We start from the raw sequence: 19,612 nt of genomic DNA, 5'->3' as shown, positions 1-19,612 counted from the left end.
ACAGATTTCAAACAGCTGCCAATTTGTCCAGGACTGGCCATTCCAGCAAATTCAGCCAAAGAGCAGCCCATCTGATGCAAAAAGAAGTCTCCAAGAACCCAAAAATTTCATCACAGGATCCTTGCAAATGTTGGTATCAAAGTGCATGCTTCTACAAGTGTATTGTCTCTCCATGTCTCTCTTTCCCTTATGTAGCATCAGACTAATAGAATGAAGGCTAACACACAAATGTCTAGTAATATATATAAGTTGGAGGATATTTGTGTTAGCCTTCATTCTATTAGTCTGATGCCACTGTAGTCCAGTGAAAAGAGAGCCACCATGTGCACAAATTCACCATACCCATGGGAGAAAGTATGTTTGTTAAAAGGCAACCACTCATTGTGCATTAACAAAAGTGAATGACTTCATCCCATAATCTAAGTACAAGTCAGGTCAGAAAAAAGGTATTAAATTTAATATCTAGAGTGGCATCTGGATTATTGGTTAACACATTGCCTCACACCTCTGGGGTTGGGGGTTCAAATCCCACCTTTAACCTGTGTGCATGGCGTTTGCATGTTCTCCCCATGCTTGTAGGTTGATTGGCATTTTCAGATGGTTCTTAGTGTGTTAATGTGTGTGCAACTGTGCACTGAAATGGGTTGGCACCCTGTCCAGTGTGTGTCCCCCACCTTATATTCCAGAGTTCCCAGGTTCCCTTGTGACCCTGTGTAGGTTAAGTAGTATGGAAAATAGATGGATCGATTTAGTAGCCAAGTTAGCAAAACTTCACCTGCCAACTAACTAGAACCAAAGCTCTAGCTGTCATACAAGGTCTCATTTTTAGACTTCTTTAGCAACTACATTAAAAAAAAAAAAAAAAAAAAAAAAAAAAAAAAAAAAAAACAGCCTAGCAACAAATCTAGTGCTTTTTTGAGCAGACACGAGCGACTGTCCTGCACTCCATACAGCTCTCTAGCTCATAACTTATGGTTATACAATTTGAGGAGAAGGATCACTCAACTCACCACCAGTGTGTAAAACCTGACTGAGTTCCACTTGTTCCCCACAACCAATCACTGATCTCCTCTGTTCCCAATGACCAATCACCAATCACGACTGTTTTCAAAGACAAATCACTGATGACAGTTGTTCACAAAGACCAACCACTGATTCTCATAGTTTGCCCCACCCACACATTTTGTTCTTCACTACAAACTCTTATCTTGGCTATATCTATTCGTAATAAAGGTGAATTATTCCATCTGTACCTGATTCCACAAAGCAGCTTTACAGAAATCTAGATATGGATTTAGATTTCGATCTCTAATAAGAGAGCCAGAGGCAACAGTGGCAAGCAAAAAAAAAAAAAAAAAAAAATCTTTGAGACAACATGAGGAAGAAACCTTGAGAGAAACTAGACTCAAAAAGGAACCCATCCACTTCTGGCTGTCTATGATATCATCTGGTGTCATCTAGTGACTTTTGGAGCATACATTAGCTACTTTCCCCTGAAAAGAGTTGGCAAGACTGTGCATACAACCCTATACTGTATAACCTACAGAACATTTACATGCAAAGCAGTATGAAACACATTCTTACCTGCAAAATTAAAGACAGAGGATAGTTATTTAGAAGTGCAGACCTCAATTTTGATTAACGTCAATAGAATTTTATCTGCAGAACAGGTTTCCTGTGCATCAGCTTGTGATATGCTTTTATGTTAATCTGTATTCCCCTTTGAAGCAGCTGCATGCAGTGAGCAGTACCACTGTGGTCACACAAGCTTATTATTACATTCAGGGTCTATATTATACCACTTCTTATGATTGCAGGCTAGTGATTTCTAAATTGTTCTTGGTTTGAAATTGTTCTTGAAGATATAAAGACCAAAATTGAGAGACAAGAAGATGCAGAGCTCAAGGTTTCATTTAAGCAGCCATATCTCGAGGTGGATTCCAGCGGCTGTTGTCTTGTCTGCATCTTAACAGTGAGCTGAATCCTACCTTTTAATCAAAATGCTTACACAGCATTCAAAGGTAAAAAGACACATGATTAGTCAAACAGCTGAGAATGCAGTGTTGATTTAGGAAATCTCAGTTTGCTTACACAGGCATATGCCATAGACATGATTAGGTTTCACTGTTGCAATAATGCAATCAAGATAACGAAATCAGGAGTCACAAAGTCACATATAGTGCAAAAGGAAGATTAATGTTTTCCTCCACAAAATTGGAGTTAAAATCAATTTAGTTTGTATATTATCAAAAAAATTACATACCCTTAAAAATATCCTTCTAACCCTACTGCAGCAGGAGGTGTTCAACATTACAAACTTTGTAAACCTGTTACCCGCCACTGAGTATAGTGAAAATCTTACAGTATTAACATGGTTTATGTGACTAGATAAAGCACAGGTTTTTAACCCTGGTCCTGGCTGACCTGTCTTTCACAATTTAATGTACCCTGCTCCCATCAACCTGATTCACCTAAATACAGTAATCAGCTAATTAACTAATCAACAGCCCTTCCTGAAGATGAACTGGGTGTGTTAAAGAAGGGAAAACACCAAAATATGCAGGACAGGGAGTACTCCAGGATCAGGGTTGGGAACCTGTGGTTTAAAGTATTAAAACATCATTCATTCAGCTTCAGTAAACAAGATTTGGTAATCCACGCAAGCTCAGGATTGAACCAGAGACCCTAGAGCTGTGAGGCTACAAGGCGACCTGTTGCACCACTAGGGTGTGTGAAGTAGCAATGCAGATTTCTACTAATATGATGCTCAATACAGGTATTTGCACATTTAATTTCAAAAAAAAAAAAAAAACATTTAACTGAACATTCCTCCCTTCTCCTACATCATGCTAATGTGAACTGAAAAGGAGTGATTGTGTTGAGCTACCTATATAACATCAGTTGTCTTGTAAAATGGGCTTTAGTTTTGTCTCCTGAGTGATGCAATAGAAAAGCATTCATCCAGTCACCAGAGAATCATGTGTTTGAATCCCAACAATGCCACAGCCATCCATGGCCAGGAGCCAAGAATGCAAAATTAGCCGTGCATTCTGGGTGGGAGGAATGGCAAACTGTTTCTCCCTGTCTGTCACAGTTACATTAGCCAACCGTGGGTGTCTGTGAGTTCATGTATGCAGAATAAGGCAGATAGTGTTTTCCTTCAAGTCTGTTACACTGCCTTGTGGTGCAGCATGAGCAGCAGTTTGAAAAGATGTGGTTGGCTGGCTTCAAGTTTCTAGAAGGAAGCCTTATCCTCCTTATTTGGTAGATACTGTATAACAGGGCAGATGGGTGGGAATTGGCAGGTGACCAAATTAGGGAAGAATTGTGGGGTTGGGGGATGCTTTAGTTTACAACAAAGCCTATTGTTACTGGATTGACATAGTATACAAACAGAGTTTGCTGGATCTAATATTATATGTGACTTATGACTGTGACCCATTTTACCCAAAGTCTGTTTTGTTGTACCCAAAATATCGGAAATGTGTCAGGTTCTTGCACAAATCAGCTTGTAAACAAGACCTCCCATTTCCACTCCTAACTCTCACTCTGATTTGCACAAGAGATATTTCAATTAATCGGTTTCCTCTAAAACAGTTAAGAAATGGTTTCCAATATCTGTCTACTTAAATGTTTTTTACCAACCTACTATGCAGCAAACTCAATTCGTAATCAGTGTTGGGTAAGTTACTCAAAAAAGGTAATCCACTACAGATTACTAATTACTACTTTAAAATTGGAATCTGATTACATTACTGATTACTGCATGTAAAAAGTAATGAGATTACTAATTACTTTACTTCACGTTACTTTCAAAACCTGTCAAACCTTCAAAAATACACTACAAAGGGAAACTCATAGTTCTTTCAGTAATTTTATGTATGACATTATCAGAAAAACTGAGATGTATCATGACACTTGCCTCAGTGTTGTGATTGTTTGTAGGACTACCAGACCGATAAAATATAAAACTTTTATAACTAGGTTAGTTTGATGTCGCTAACCAAGGGGAGGCACAGCTAAGCTATCACTGTATGGGTTTAGCTGCTACAGTGCCATGCAAAGTATATTAGCTTTCCTTATGCTCTGCTCATATGATGTTCATGTAAACTGGAACTCATATAGACATTTACACACTTGTTTTCCTGCTCAGCATCAGAGGATCTTAGTTTTTCAGTTTCAACCCATTTACTAGCACCTACCATATGATGTAGACAAAACAACAGACAAGAGTCTAGAATTATGGCACTGTTTGTGAAAGGAAAATGTCTGAACAGGAACAATACTCACTCACACATAATTTATTCATTTGTCTCTAAAAATGCAAATGAGCATGTTAATGGGAAATGACAGTAAGAGTAAAAATGTGAAGTCATCTGCTCAACAGGTGAACAGCACTTGCTGAATATTATAAACCTGAGGAATACTCATTCAGCCTAAATGTAATCGAACAGCATATAATAATATTTTGAAAAATAGCTGAGAAATCTTTTCAACCATGCATGTATCTCCAGATAGATATTTTTTTGTCTAAGAATATAACCAGTTGTGTTAGAGTGTTACCTACAATGGTCTTTTGTCTGAAGCTTCCTGCCATGTGGAGCCTAGGGGTCACTGCTGAGGCAGCTTAGCTGTCATTTACCTCATTCACCATGTCAACCTGTCACAGAGTCATTATGATCATCCTGAACTCCATATTGCTGCTCTTTCTATAATCACACACATCCCTGCATTATCAAACGCCATGTTCAGCGATTCACACAATAAGATTTATAAATATTGTAACATTTACACTTTTAATCTACCAACGTGTCAGTGAAATACTTGGCTGACAGATGAGCAGAGTAGACATGTGGTAGCTGAGAAATAAACAACCTCATGGTGCGGCTTCTTTCATGAAGACATTCAGTGTGTACAAAGCATGGTTTGTTCTTAGGCTGGATTCAGTGCAGGGGAAGGAGGGGTTGGTATTGAAGGATAGCTAATTCTGATTGACAGAGAGCCAAAGATCAAAGACAGGCTGTTGCAGGAAGTTCAGCGATCACAGTAGTAAGGGGTGAAATCATGTTAGCTACAAAGCAGCAGCAGTAGGTCCTTACAGCTCGGACAGCACGAGACTTTCATTACCTCTGGACCAGGACAAAGGGTCACTCTACATCTTCTTACATAGCCAAGTGATCTCATCCCTTTTACTGGGCTAATGTCCTGGACTGGACAGACAGAAGGGAAACGGACATGTCAGTCTAGCTCTCCCCAGGACCACGGGCTCATCACTAACATGCAGTCATCATTTGGATCGAAATTCTATCTGTCTGTGCAACTTTGAAGCTCATCTGTTTTATATATATTTTTATGGAGGAAAAATAGGGAAAGCATGGAGTTGCATTACAAGCTTGAGAAAAGAAACCGCTTCACATGCTATCTATCTATCTATCTATCTATCTATCTATCTATCTATTTAATATACATTTCTTTAGTCATAACATTTTGTCAGCGAATGGTCTTTTCTTAAACGTAGCATTTACATTCAACATTAAACAAACAGTCTATTGTAAATAATCTGAACTATTAAGTATGTGCAAGCATTTTTGTAAAATACTGTATACTTAGACAGTTCTATAAAACACAGCCTGCCAAAAAAGGTTTGTCAAAATTTCTTTATATGATTTACTTAGTTATGCAATTTAAATGTGATTTTTTTTTTTTTTTAAGAGGGCAATAAGTTTTTTTCTTGCAGAAATTTACTGCTGAACAGAAATTTACTGTCACTTTCAAATGCTTTCAATCTGCTCTTCATGGTGAAAAGAGGCTATAGGGGTGCAACAGCATATTAGTAAACACTGAAATGTGCAAGGGCTGTCCTGCTGATTGCATAATGGTCTGAAACCCCGAGCATTTTGAGTTTGCCTAAAATGATTGATGAACAGCTGGCAGAATAGAGAACTGTAGGGCTAATTGGGTTTGCCTCACATAGCTATAGACCCAACAAAATAAAAAGGGCAAAGACAAACAGAAGCAGCAGCCAGTAATTTACCTTCTCACTTGTGGAAATGTCTGCTGACAGTTACAGATGACTGTTTAATATATTGGACCAGCACCATGGATACTGTGCAGAATGCAAGGGAAGCTTGTAATCTAAACGTTTTTTTTTTTCTTCTCATGACTATTATCACAGTAAAATAAAAATAAAAAAGCGGGTGAGCATTTCAAAAGTCATGTATAATGCATGCTTAACAATATTGTTTGCTCAGCACTGAAGAGTGATTTGCCACAGAGCAAATGAGTAAACATTTAAAGAAATCCCCAAAGCTGTAAATCAAAAGAAAATCATCTGTGCAATGATGATTTTATTTTTCATGATAGTATTCCTTTTTTCATAATAGTAAAAGATATACCGCCATTATAAATATTTCATTATCATAAATATGTAGTAAATAAATTTCTTATTCATTAATTTCCCCCACTTCACAGCTTCTAGACCATAGATTTGCTCCTTTAAAAAAAATACAGTGTGTGAATAGGAGGGCCATGTCTAAATAGAAATAATAGCACAGTTTATGGACCACTAACTGTTTGGTAATAAAAGATAAACTTATTAAGGCCATATTGAATTCTACTGAGTGTCCTGTCTGCCAAATACTTCTGCTTATGTTGTGGATTTTAACTATTACTATTATACTATTTAGGGGGAAAAAGGAAATATAGGCTGCATGCCATGACAGAGTCACACTTTCATCTGCCACAGAGACTCCATGAATCGATGACACTCAAGAGTCATAGGGACCTTCTATGACCCAGAATTAATTTGGATTCCTTCACCCCTACACTCGCTTTTCTTTGTGCTAAAACGAGTATTCTGTAGTATTCTGAAGCTTAATAGCTGGACCTACCCATGGTGTTGCTCTTTCATGGTATGCAGTTGACAAAAGGAAGTTGGGAGGAGGGACGGTGAATGAGAGTTATAGAGTTATTTTCTGATTCACTCAGCAGCAGTGTCCTAGTGGACAGAGTCTCAAAACGTTTTAATGCAGACATGAGACACATTTAAAATTGAAGAGAAAGGGAATCTCCAGTGGATTCCCTAAAGGGCCGGAGGAGGTGTTTAATGGTGCTGTTGAGACCAAGCTTGTTATAGCCTCTCCACTGGAGCCCAGACCTTTCACAGAACCGCATTGTTGGAGCAGCACCACAGAGACGCCAATGAAAAAGTAAATAAATAAATAACCAGAGGTGACTAGGGCATATCCCTGGTGGATTTCATGGGACTGAAAAGTGTCAATAAAATCAAACAAAAAGAAGCCAAAACATGTCCAAGTAGATTTTTTCTAAGCTAAAACTGTAAACATGTTTTACTGTTATAGCGACACATATTTGGAGAATATATAGTCTACCAAAAATGCAAATACATTAAAATGAGGTTGGTCAAATGTGTTGCTGTCTGCAGTAGACCAAGACTATGAAAAATGGTGGAAACGAGAGTGTCTAACAATTTAAATGAGATTTTTAATGAGAACAATACTGGAGGTGTTGATATAGAGGTTATATTGAGAAAATCGACTTTTCCTATATTTGGTATTTTTAGAGCCAAACTGAGAACATGCCAAATCTGATTTCATATATACCATGTTAAATATGTATTTACATGTTTACTGTAATTGGCCCATATTCAAATGAAACTTAGGTTTGCCTCACCTAAGCTGAGGTAAAGGTAAAGTGAGGTAAAGTTCGAAACATTCGCTAACAAACTTAAAAGTAACTCAAAAAGTTAAAATAAGAAATTATCTCTTTTTTTTCCAAATCAACTAAAATCACTTAGTCCCCACATGTCCATTAAAAATATCAGTAACATAGTGTTAAATAATATAATTAATATTTGCTTATGAATATTAATTACTAGTGGGGGTTCTTTAAAAAAAAACTGCCTGTGAGTTGGAGGTACATGAATTTCAGAGTTATGAGTTTTCTGATGTATTTAATAGACACTCAGGAATTTATTTATTTTTTAATCTGAAAATTATGCAATATAACACTTTAAGGCTCCTATTTTCCTGATGACAAGAGCAAATAAATATTACACTGGACCACTACACTATTGTATATGTTCTTTTGATATTTTCCTGACCATTGGTGGATGGCACAGTTGTAAAATCAGATGCATGAATGCATTTAACAGCTTGTGATTAGCTGTGCTGCTCCGATATCAAACCAAATCTGCTTATTTCATTCCCTTCGAACCAAGTGTGTTCAGTGCAGTGATATATGATTTCACTTAGACTTTAGATATCACATTCTAGTATTTAGTGGTAGATAACTGTCTGTCTGTCATAATGTACAGCAGATGCATTTTCTGTCGTTGTCATTGTCTTGTGGAGACTTGCATACGAGTGTGAATAATAATAATAATAATGTGATCATTAATTTGCAATTGTGAAAATAATGTAAACACATGGGTGTTACAAAGAAACAACCATATAAGTGAAGTTACGAGGGTCTGCTGAGAAAATGTCTTCTACAATCAGAATCTAATTCAACAACTTTTTTGGGGGAAAGTGGAATCTTTTCTGATTTACTAGGGCATTATTTATTTCATTTTAATGTGTTTGTTATCATTTCAGTTGCAATAGTGGTTTGCTTAATGCAACCTAGTAGACTGTAAAAAAAAAAATGCAGTTTTCTCTAATGATCAATAAAAAAGAAATATGACAGCTTATTTTTGCATAATTTATTGTATTATTTATGCATTTGGCACAGTGGTCTAGTCTTATTTGTCAGGCCTCGTGTGACCCATATGTTTTATCCATACTATACTTTGCGTCCTATACTATCCCGAGTGTGTAGTACAGCAGTATTGAGTGTGGTCTGAGTGCTGTCAGGTCTGTGTGCTTATCCCTGCTTTCTGTTGGTTCCTGAGCGCGTGCGTCAGCCTCCAGTGCAACAGCATATGTCCTGAGGCGCGGTCTAGTGGCGCTCATAAGAAACAAGCGCACATTCAACAGGTTAACCGAGACACAGCGGATTCTCTCCTGACACTTTTATTCACGTCATTACAGGGGGGGAAAAAAGAAAAAAGAAAAAAAAAACAAAGCGGAAGACTGTTTAAATGGACAATTCGTCAAGTTGATCTCCGGATGCACAATCTAACAATTTATTTTATTTTTTTTTTTTTTTTAAATAAACTTTGTAGTCTTTATTTTTAGTTTGCGCGCTGCTTCTTTGAAAGCAAGTCCGTCTTGAGTGCTTTTTGTTTGGTTTTTATTTGAAATCATGGCGTTGAAATGCACCGTTTTGGCGCACTTTCTGCTCTTTTCGATCATATGTGTACTTGCTCAAGTGTCAGACTTTGTGTTGGATGTCCCACCTGATGAAGTCAGTGACAGCACGGAAACGGACAGAGTTTCACAGCATATGTTCAAACTCTACGAGAAATACAACAGAGAATCGCACTGGCCAAAAAATACGAATACTGTGAGGAGTTTTAAAGCCAAGCCTGGTGAGTTGAGGAACATTTCTTCTTCCAAATGGATCATACCGATATAAGTGTGTATTTCACTTAGTTAAATGAAAGAAATTATACTTCACATTAAGTCTACTTTTGACTGTTGTCAAGACCATTCAGTCTTCTTTTCTGTGTTTAGCTTGAGTGCATTCTCTGTGGCCATGTAAGAATAAGACACATGCCTTATATTGTATATACAAAACTGTTTTCTAAATCCGTTTTCCGAATTCTCCTTACATTATGTCTAGCCCTTTAACATCCCCATTAACAAAAAAATAAATGGAAAATTGTTTTCTTTGCATTTTTTATTTCCTTGGGGCAATAACATCAATAATCAATGTTTAATTTTTTTAACAGACCACACAGGTTTTTTGTATTTTTTTTTTTTTTTTTTAGCATAGGCCTTGTATAAGTGATTTATGGCCTTTTTAGTATAGGCCATAAGTCACTCCATGGTAAAAGTATAAATACAATAATAAATACCAAAATCTTTTAGAAAAAAAAAGTCAAATAAAATCCAGAAGCGGATGTCTGGAGTGACTTTCTTCTTGCTAACTTCCTGTAAAGAGACAAACAGAAAATACACACAATTTCAAGACACAAAAATATTTAGTGAATGTTTTTAACATAATATACCTAAACCGAGTGGTGGAGATGGCTCAATCAGGCTGAGTTAAGTTCAACACATTTTTCAATAAGATATAGTGACCCAAAATGTGCTCTACCAAACAGTTGAGAAGAAAGTTAAGGGACTAGGCTCAGAAATGGCACTAGAGAGATTTTCACTGAACTGACCCATCCCTCACCAACAAACTACAACCAGGTACTTAGTATGTATACTGAAAATAAACCAAGAATCATAAAGAACACAGGAGCTTTACATTTCTACTAAAGGCAACAGATTTCAAGCAATGTTTCAGTCTGCAAAAGCATTTTATCTGAATGTTTTATTGAGATCACATTACTAGATTCTAGGCAGGCTTAAAAGGAAGCTTAAATAATCATATCCACATGGTTCCAGCTGCTCCAGGAGTAATGTATCACCTATTTTGTCCTTCCTTAGAACAAAAAGCCTGCTGTTGAAGTCAGTTTTTACAATGCATATATACTGTAACTAGCAGTTGTTCTCTGTTTTCGATGCAGAAAGCTTGGAACAACGAGTTTTATATCACCTAAATCTAACTTTGCTTCAAGATTCTGAGGCCGTTCTCACCTCCACGCTTCACTTCTTATTTGACAAACGGCCACGCCAGAGGACCTGGTTCTGCAAGCGCTTCCGCGGTCCTTACTGTCGCATCCAGAACCTTCACTACTTACCTTCATTTGATCTTTTATTCAGAAGTTTTTCATCTAATTCACATTTGGGCTCATTGCTTGGGAACATCACTTTTTACCCACATAGTAGAGGGATATGGCAAACTAAGGATGTGTCTCAAATCATAAAGGAAGCAAGACTCAGGAAACAGGCCATGATAACACTGGAATTTGACTATGGCAAAAAATATCAGAGGTATCAGGACCGCTTGTCAGCCTTCAGCCAGCCATACATACTAGTGTATGCCAATGACCAAGCCATTTCAGAGCCCAACAGTGTTTCCATGAGCTTACAGAGGTATGATCCATTACCTGCAGATGAGAAGCCCACTCAGTCTTCAAAAACCTCACCTGATATGCGGGTTAAAAGGGACTTGTATTTTCCTGACCCTATCCAGAACAATGAACTTCCTGAGGTGGAGTATAACAGCTTCAAGGAGCATGATAAGTGGGAAAGCACTTATCTAGCACTGAAGCCAAAGCCTACTAAAAAGGAGCAGAGAAAGAAAGATCAAGGGCATGATGATGGACCGAACAAGTTACAGGTTCTTAGCTTTGATGAGAAAACCATGAAGAAAGCACGGAGGAGACAGTGGAGAGAGCCTCGCGTCTGTTCCAGGAGGTACCTGAAGGTGGATTTTGCAGATATTGGCTGGAGTGAATGGATCTTGTCTCCTAAATCCTTTGACGCCTACTACTGTGCAGGAACATGTGAATTTCCCATGCCTAAGGTCTGAACATCTTATACTGGGTACTATACACTCACTTAGATTAGAGTGAATAGTTTAGACATATTGAAATATTTTTAAATGCCTTAGAATTACTTTTGCAGCCAGACTTTAAACAAAGAATCCCTTCAGGAGGCATTCAGTTCCAGCATTAGTGAAGCACACAAGCGTTAGGTGTAATTGCATTCACATCATTTTAACTTTAATGGTGGTTTTAGAGGGACTCATTTTCTCACTTTCCTTTTTTCCCACTATTTGAAACAGTTGTGGGGTTTTTAAGAGTGGTGTGAAATGTTAAGATTGTGTCCTCTCACAGGCTGAATAAAAATATAGTCAGAAGAATGTGTTTGGAGATACTTTTGTATATTTTTGTACGTTATTCAATCCGTTCTTTTTCTCCTCTATTTTAGGTTGTTCGCCCTTCCAACCATGCAACCATTCAAAGTATAGTGAAGACAGTTGGTATCATTCCAGGCATCCCAGAGCCCTGTTGTGTACCTGAGAAAGTGAACCCTCTCAGCGTCCTCTTCCTGGACGAAGCCAAAAACATTGTATTAAAGAACTACCCTGATATGTCAGTGGAGACGTGTTCCTGTCGATAGGCTCAATGGAATAACCACATATGTGGAGACACGGTCATTTGTTGTGGTTACAACACCAAAACGAAATGTGAAGAGGCATATTGTCTATTGTTGCCACATACTGTACAGTGCACACTGCAAAGTTATGTTGTTAAGGGCTTTACACACTCTGTGCATTCATTCGAAATTACAGTTTTCCTTATCATGAGGGTATTTTTTTTTATCTATAATGATGAACTTTGTCTCTGAGAAAACACTCTGTGTAAATTAATTAAGAGATTGCAGTTCACTAGTTAATGCATTGCTGCTTTTTGTACGAAATAGAGTCTTTTTATTGCAAATGATGGCAAACAGTAAAGATTTTGTCAAAACACTATGTAGAGATATCCAGGTGGAAGCAGATTTTATTTATATTATGCTTGGATTAAAAATATCCATAGTAGAAAACAGTCTAGAACTTCTATTGTGCAACAAGACCAAGCACCAGGTAGGCAAAATGCTTGGCATTTAAGTTACCTTAAATAGTGTATAAACATGTACCGCCTTCTGAACTGAGTTTTCATGTCAATAAGTATCATATAACATCCACAGACACTCCACAGCTGGAGATTCAGTTTTAAAACTAATAATGAGGCTTTGAAACCAGGCTTCGGTTTCAAGACTGTAAAGCATTGAGCTAACAATAATCCACTCATATTTAAAAGTTTTCCTTGGAATATTTCCAAGTGGTTGTGTGTCAGAAGTAGACTACTCACCAAGGTCACCAATGTGTTAAATCATCCTCAGACAGCTTGTGTTACTTTTAGAGACGTAATCCAAGAGTTCAGAGACGCTATAGGGGATTACGATTATGAATGGGAATGTATTATCTCATTATCCATGTCCACATAACAGTATTTAATTGATCTAAGTGTGAAATATTTGGGGTAAATGTGTTTCTCTACAAAACATATAAGGTCAGTGTTTCAGTATAATGTGTTAGAAAATGTATTTTTGTACTTTTTTGTTTGTTTTTTAAATTATGAACTGAAATTAGTTATATGTATAGTGATATATAGAATTTGAAAAAAAATCCAAACTGTATTTGTAAGAGTATTGATTTTCTAACAGTCCATTGATATTTACATTTAAAGACAGGTTCTATTGAAAGGCTTTTGTTGTAAAGATCTCTGAATAACATGTGAAGAGGGTCAACAGTGATTGCTCTTTGAAAGCACCCTTCGCCACTTCAACATCAAAGAATAGGATAGATGAGTCCTCGCTTCGTCTAGTCAACGTTTCAAACCCACTTCAAGAGCACCAGGTCTTTGAGAGCAGGATGTTAACATTTTTCTCACAACAAATGATGTCACTCCTTTCAAACACACTCAAGACATTGTCATCCACAGCAGACCAGAAAAGCTAATGATTTATTTGAACATTAATCAGTTAGTCAGTGATATGAATAAAAAATTAAGATGAATTAGCCCCCCCCCCCCCCCAGTCAGCAGTTTTGTTGATTTGTATTTCCAGAATATATACAATATGTCGTAATATTTGAATAATGTGTCTGATTCTTATGAATGCATTGTATAGATTTATGACTGTTATATGGCAGCATGTTAATGATGTACATTGCACTGTAAATGCAGGCAAATCATTTAGGAATCATTTTGAATGATAGATGCATTGCAAATAATAACCATAAGAAGATGGCGAAATAATTAATTTCAAAGGATTTTATTATATATCCACAAGTTCATCATGTAGTTGTCAATGACTTAGAAATTGGCATGTACAGCTTTTTATTTTATGAAATCAAACATATGCTTAATGGTATATCTTGTGTTGTGCTCTGAGGGTTTTTATTTTTAATCATAGTCCTTCTGCAAGAAAACACTACCCACTAAAACACTTAAAATCAGTGTCAACTTTAGACATGATCCCCAAGAGGGAATCCCCAGTCCCAGGTTCTACTTGGAACTGCTTTAATAACATTATATGTTTCATCAGGATGTAAATACTAGGCAGTTGGTGAATGCCAATATATGAGGTCAAGTCAATGAGAATTGATCCTAACAGACAAGCATTGTGTATGAATGGACAGAAGACATTCTGAATACAACTGAAACATCTTATTCCTCATCTGATTAGCATTTCCTGCAGCCAGATCACTAATTATGACAGTATTGTGCTGGAATTTTTCACACATTTTCAACAGGCAACATTGAGAACTTTGCAAAGGATGAAAGTTTGACTTTCCCATGAACTCTCTCTCTCTCTCTCTCTCTCTCTCTCTCTCTCTCTCTCTCTCTCTCTCACTCACTGAGAGATGGTTCTACACCACTTGCATAATCTGCGTGTGACTCTGCTTCAAAATGTAATATAGAGCTCCCTCCACAGGAGTATGAGTGTATGTGTGTTTGTGGTCAATAACTTATTTATAATATAATTTTAAATAAAAACATGCATTAACTGATAAACTGACTTTTATTCAATAAAATATTCTAATAGATTTTCTAATATAAATTTTTATATATTTACACACAAACTCATACACATATTTATTCCTTTGCCATTGAGCATAAGCTACATCCTCCTTAAGGAAGCATGAATTTGTAAATTACATATAATTGATTTAATTCTTAGAATAAATCAAAAAATCATTTCCTGTTCATATTCTTGGGCATTTCACCAATTTACAATAATGTACCCTTTTGACCAGGCATACATCCTCTAATATCTAATAGGCATAAAAGGAGAAAAAGAAAAGCAATATTCGTTTCCTTTTTGATAAACATCACAAGATGTATTTGCAAAACCAGAACCAACAGAATGATATTAACCTTTATTAAGAGTATGTATAAATGCTATAATGGTTACTAATTTTGCGTCCTAAATCCCAACTGTTTACGTCAACGTGTATTACCTGTAAAGTCATGTCAAGTGAAAATCAGGGGAAATAGATGAGCACATTTTGTGGACATCTAGGATTTTGTTCTTCTTGCCCTTGAAGACATTTTGCATTCTCCACAACATATACTTTTTCCAATCACAGTCAAGTTGAATTACACATGCTAACGTTAATGTTATTTCAAGTTGTGCTTGAAGCATCTTGAAGGTCTTAAAATTGTATTCACAGATCATAGTATGACAAAAAAATTATTTTCAAAAATTGCTACTTTACTGATTAAACCTTCAGTTCAGATGAAACATAACACAAAGGGTCATTTCTTGTTGATTGAATGAACTGTAAGCACATTATTATTATTATTATTATTATTATTATTATTATTATTATTATTATTAATAATAATAATAATAATAATAATAATCATCATCATCATCATCATCATAATAATAATAATAACTATTAATATGCATTATGTGTGCTAATTTAACATCTATCCATATGCAATAATCTAGCTTCATTACTTGGACAGATATTTTCAACAATTCATTTAAAATATCTTATAATCCTTAAACCAATATGTTCTGAGTGACTACAGTCACAATTAAGAACAAAAGCCAAACTCACACGTGTTGCAGTCTTTAAAGTAGGACTTATACTGGACTTATATATACCAATTTCCAAAGAAAAAGCCCTTGGCAAATAATTAGGCTACATATTTTTGTCCTTTATGGTGACAAAAGTGACTTTATAGGCCTTATGATGAAGGTGTCACTGAACATGCCTGTACCATACATCAGGAAAAAATTATTACTTCGACTATAGTGTAACAACTAAAAATAAAACAAAACAAACAAAAAACAACTAAGTAAACCCTACTCTGGGATTAGTCAGTTTGCTAGCAAAGTTAGTGAAATGACTAGACATAGCTCTATAGTTTCAAACCTGAGACTTATAAGGCACTATCAGTTGTAACTCAATATTAATCATAGCCTTATTGTAAAATTAGTACTGTATGGTTCAATTTCCCTTTTCATTAACCCAGACAGAGTGGAGAGAAAGATAGATGGAAAACTAAGGTCATGATAATGCGAATTGGAAATTCTTTTGCGGAGTTCTGTGGCCATCTTGTGGAGATTCATGACACATACAGAAAGTTCAGTATTGGTCTTCTGAGTAAATATAGAGCACATGCAGAATTTTTACCACAGGTGTGAAAATAACACCTCAGTAAATGATCAAATTAGTCAAATTGCTGATTTTAAATCTGTATCCTATAGAATTAATTAATTAATTATCACATCGTGTTAATAAAGGACCCAAATAGTATATGAAAATGTTACCATGGGCTATTTTGATCTTAGTTCTGCTTATGTTAGAATATGTTCTGCTTCAAATTTGACATTGCTGTATTTAGGTCTCATTGTGTTATTTGGCCTGTTAACATTCAGGGATAGCTACTTGAGTCATGTCTCTCTACCATTTCTCTAGGCTATAATATACGCGTGGCCTGATGCACCAGACGAGCCTAAAACAGTCCCCAAAAACACTTTTTTAATCCATCGTTCAGTTATGTGATGTCATGTGACGCGAGAGATGATGACGTTCGCGGAAGTACTCATGACAGATGGGGCAGGTGAGCTTCTCCTCTCTTCTCCTCCGACCCTGAGCCTCGGCGGCGAACTCTTTCTTGTGGTGCGAGCGCATGTGAAACACTAAGTCCGAAGTCATCCGGAATGAGAGGTTGCACTTAGCGCACCAGTTCTGCACCGTGACGCCCAGAGAGCTGAGAGTAGGAGGAAGAAGAGTGAGAGAAGAGGTCGGCTGTAAAGGCCCGCTGATGTTCCTGCACCACACTTCCGGTGCGTAATGGAAGGAACCCGCAGCGCTCAGGGGAGCTGTCGGCGAGACTGTTTGTGTGCTAGACAGGTCGCCTTGAAACAAATGAGAGGCCAACATATTTCTGTATCCCAGAGCTGCGTGTTCTGAAACCTGATCCGAAGGTCCCACGGGTCTCTGATGCTGCTGGTCCTCAGTGATGCTGAGTTTACTGGGCTTGCAGAAAGCGCTCTTTTGCTCCGCATGCGCACTCCAGAGCAAAAAGGCACTGGAGTCGGACTGAAGGCCCAAACCAGCCTTCCTGTCCAACTGTAAAGTCGAAACGGATGGATTTTCCCTTGTTATATCCTCTGCCCTGGATGGCTGGTCCGATTTCGCTTTCTTGATCTCCGCAAACGCACTGCTTTTGGCGCTTTTTAACTTCGAACTTGGTGAACTGGAGACTTTCATGGTTGGTGCCATAAAATCCTGGTCATGTGGATATTCTCTGTGCACGTGTGTCATGTTATTATGGTTGGCCATGTTCTTTTTCTCCAGCAAAACAGGTTTTCTGCATCTCGGGCTCAAAGCTTCGTCGTGCCTCCTTTTCCGGTCCTCTGAAGACTTTTTATGTTCCATGTCCCTTGCGATGTTGTGGAAGTCCGTGACACTGCGCTGTCGCCGCGTTTCGCCGTCTCCTCGCCACGCGTCCGCTTTTACTTGAGCGCACAGAAAGCGACAGTGAGCTAGGAAAGGGTTTTCGTGCTTGAACTCCTGTCCGCACTTCCCACACGAGTAACCTGTATAAAAGATACATTCATAGCTATAATTACACCCATATGCATTCCAATGCATGCGCAATGTGCCACAATTGTTATAGCCTATGTTTGTGAATAGGCGCGCGCTAAATAGGGACGACATTCGTGACTCATAACAATGTGAGCAGTCCTTACCAACTGTCAGGGCCCTGGCTTTAATGTCGCTAAAGCCCAAAAGATGAGACAGCTCCTCGTCGTACCAGACGAGCAGTTCCTCCCCTTGGCTAATGTCTCGGATAGTGCGGAAATACAGCTGGCCGCCTTTCAGATAGGCCTCTGTGTTCTGCTCTTCTGCGTCCATAGCAGCCTGCACCAACCTGAGCCAAGGAACCACTAACGGAGAACTCTTTAATGCGTCCGGATCTACCTGTTGATAAATATGGTCGACTCGTCACTATTTATGCACACTCTGACCAATAATGGCAGTCATTTCAGTGCATTTCACTTCACATGTCTTGTGTACCCTATAATAACCCCCTTAATAGCATCATATTAATCTTTCCCCAAAAATGAATGTGTCCAGGCTTTATGATGTGTGTATGAATACCTCACCCTGAACACGTAGGATTTCCTTCCTCTGTCAAACGACTTCAAGGCGATGAACGCTATTGTGTCATAAAAAGTATTATGAAGCACACAAGGGCCGAAAGACACCCCGGCTGGTATGTCCTGTGTAACCTGGACACTGGTGAAGAAATCAGGGACATGATGGTGGAGAAATTTGCTGTCGTTGGTGCATAAAGCGCGCGGCATTAAACTATCTTCCATGGTCCTAAAAACAAAGACATGATAATAATTAGTCTACACATACCAGGTATATTTCTAAATGCATTGTATTATATTATGCAGTCTACTTCACTGAGCAATTATTAATGTTAGACCCATTTAGAAGATTTATAGCTATATTCGTGTCAATATAGCCTAATTAAGCTAATTATAGAGATTTTAAGAAATCAATGGCATGTCTGTAATTTAATCGTAATTGTAAACAGACCTATTTTATTTTCTGTCTCATATAAATTCCTGATTCCTGCAGCTCCGAACCGCTAGCTAATGCATAAAAACGGAGAACTATACAGTATATATTTTTAACATTTAATATTTTGTACCAAAATGACATTGTGTGTAATACCAAATATATGCCATAGAGTAGACTAATCTGTGCCAAATATCTTTCACCAGTATTTTTAAATCAATAATTGATATTGAGTCAAAGAGTTTAACTTACAGAGAGATGTCAGGATGCTCCACAGCTCTTGGTCTAGCAGTGTGTGTGTGTGTGCTGTGTGATGAGGCTGAAGTGTGAGAGTGTGTGTGTGTGAGTGTGTGTGTGCGTGTATGTGTGTGTATGTGTGTGTTTGTGTGTGTGTCCGATCTGCTGCAGCTCTTCTGTGCCTCTGCATTTCTACAACGCGCTCATTAGAGAAGGGGGAGGCGAGAGGCAGACTGGCCACTGAGCTTACACCTCGCAAATAAGCAATTATCTCTCTGAGACATTACAAGAAGCAAGCCACACTAATATCAGCCACTGCTGCCACAATGCTGCTGGGAAATTATTATGCAGTTCCTTAAAATGGTTTAAGCTATTCCAAATCTTCCCAAACAAACACACAGATAAGTAAGCAAGCAAGCAAGCAAATAAATAAATAAATAAATAAGCAGACAGTGATAATATCTATTTTCAAATTAACTCAATCACAGTCCTTATTATTATTATTATTATTATTATTATTATTATTATTATTATTATTATTATTATTATTAAGTAATAGCAATAGCAGCAGGATAGCAGTATTCGTGAATTAAATAGGGTATAAACTACTGAATTATCCTGGGGTGTTATTGGCAAATTACATTAATTCCATATTTACAAAACCAAGAGTAAATTCGGCAATAATAATAATAATAATAATAATAATAATAATAATAATAATAATAATAATAACTATGATCAAACTTAATTAGAT

At 37.3% G+C, this 19,612-nt stretch overlaps 2 protein-coding genes across 3 annotated transcripts; one reads left to right on the top strand and one right to left on the bottom strand.

The window, feature by feature from the left end:
- The first annotated feature begins 8,946 nt into the window (after positions 1-8,946).
- Positions 8,947-14,948, top strand: gdf10a (growth differentiation factor 10a). Its single transcript, XM_017462893.3, has 3 exons — positions 8,947-9,490; positions 10,640-11,541; positions 11,949-14,948. The coding sequence occupies exons 1-3, from the start codon at positions 9,265-9,267 to the stop codon at positions 12,138-12,140; spliced, it is 1,320 nt and encodes a 439-aa protein (XP_017318382.1). The 5' UTR covers positions 8,947-9,264; the 3' UTR covers positions 12,141-14,948.
- Positions 14,949-15,464: 516 nt separating this feature from the next.
- prdm8 (PR domain containing 8) lies at positions 15,465-19,269 on the bottom strand. Of its 2 annotated transcripts, XM_017463227.3 has the most exons (4): positions 18,874-19,269; positions 18,198-18,417; positions 17,781-18,012; positions 15,465-17,627 (listed from the first exon to the last, which is right to left on the bottom strand). In XM_017463227.3, exons 2-4 carry the CDS (start codon positions 18,411-18,413, stop codon positions 16,576-16,578), a joined length of 1,500 nt encoding a protein of 499 aa, XP_017318716.2. In that variant the 5' UTR covers positions 18,414-18,417; positions 18,874-19,269; the 3' UTR covers positions 15,465-16,575. The 2 variants fall into 2 exon arrangements, with proteins under 2 accessions (XP_017318716.2, XP_053535700.1); XM_053679725.1 differs by lacking the exon at positions 18,874-19,269 and having other exon boundaries at positions 18,198-18,453.
- Between the last annotated feature and the right edge of the window lie 343 nt (positions 19,270-19,612).

Source organism: Ictalurus punctatus, chromosome 3 (genome assembly GCF_001660625.3).
Source record: "Ictalurus punctatus breed USDA103 chromosome 3, Coco_2.0, whole genome shotgun sequence".
In the NCBI taxonomy this organism is placed as follows: domain Eukaryota; kingdom Metazoa; phylum Chordata; class Actinopteri; order Siluriformes; family Ictaluridae; genus Ictalurus; species Ictalurus punctatus.
This window is presented reverse-complemented; position numbering and strand designations above follow the sequence as displayed.

What these genes read in the sequence shown, in the direction of transcription:
- prdm8 (XM_017463227.3), bottom strand. Translation starts at nt 18,413, where the DNA reads ATGGAAGATAGTTTAATGCCGCGCGCTTTATGCACCAACGACAGCAAA. An exon ending in GGAAATCCTACGTGTTCAGG is followed by an intron (nt 18,013 to 18,197) that starts GTGAGGTATTCA and finishes ATTTATCAACAG; the next exon opens with GTAGATCCGGACGCATTAAA. An exon ending in AGCCAGGGCCCTGACAGTTG is followed by an intron (nt 17,628 to 17,780) that starts GTAAGGACTGCT and finishes TCTTTTATACAG; the next exon opens with GTTACTCGTGTGGGAAGTGC.
- gdf10a (XM_017462893.3), top strand. Translation starts at nt 9,265, where the DNA reads ATGGCGTTGAAATGCACCGTTTTGGCGCACTTTCTGCTCTTTTCGATC. An exon ending in GAGTTTTAAAGCCAAGCCTG is followed by an intron (nt 9,491 to 10,639) that starts GTGAGTTGAGGA and finishes TTTTCGATGCAG; the next exon opens with AAAGCTTGGAACAACGAGTT. An exon ending in GTGAATTTCCCATGCCTAAG is followed by an intron (nt 11,542 to 11,948) that starts GTCTGAACATCT and finishes CCTCTATTTTAG; the next exon opens with GTTGTTCGCCCTTCCAACCA.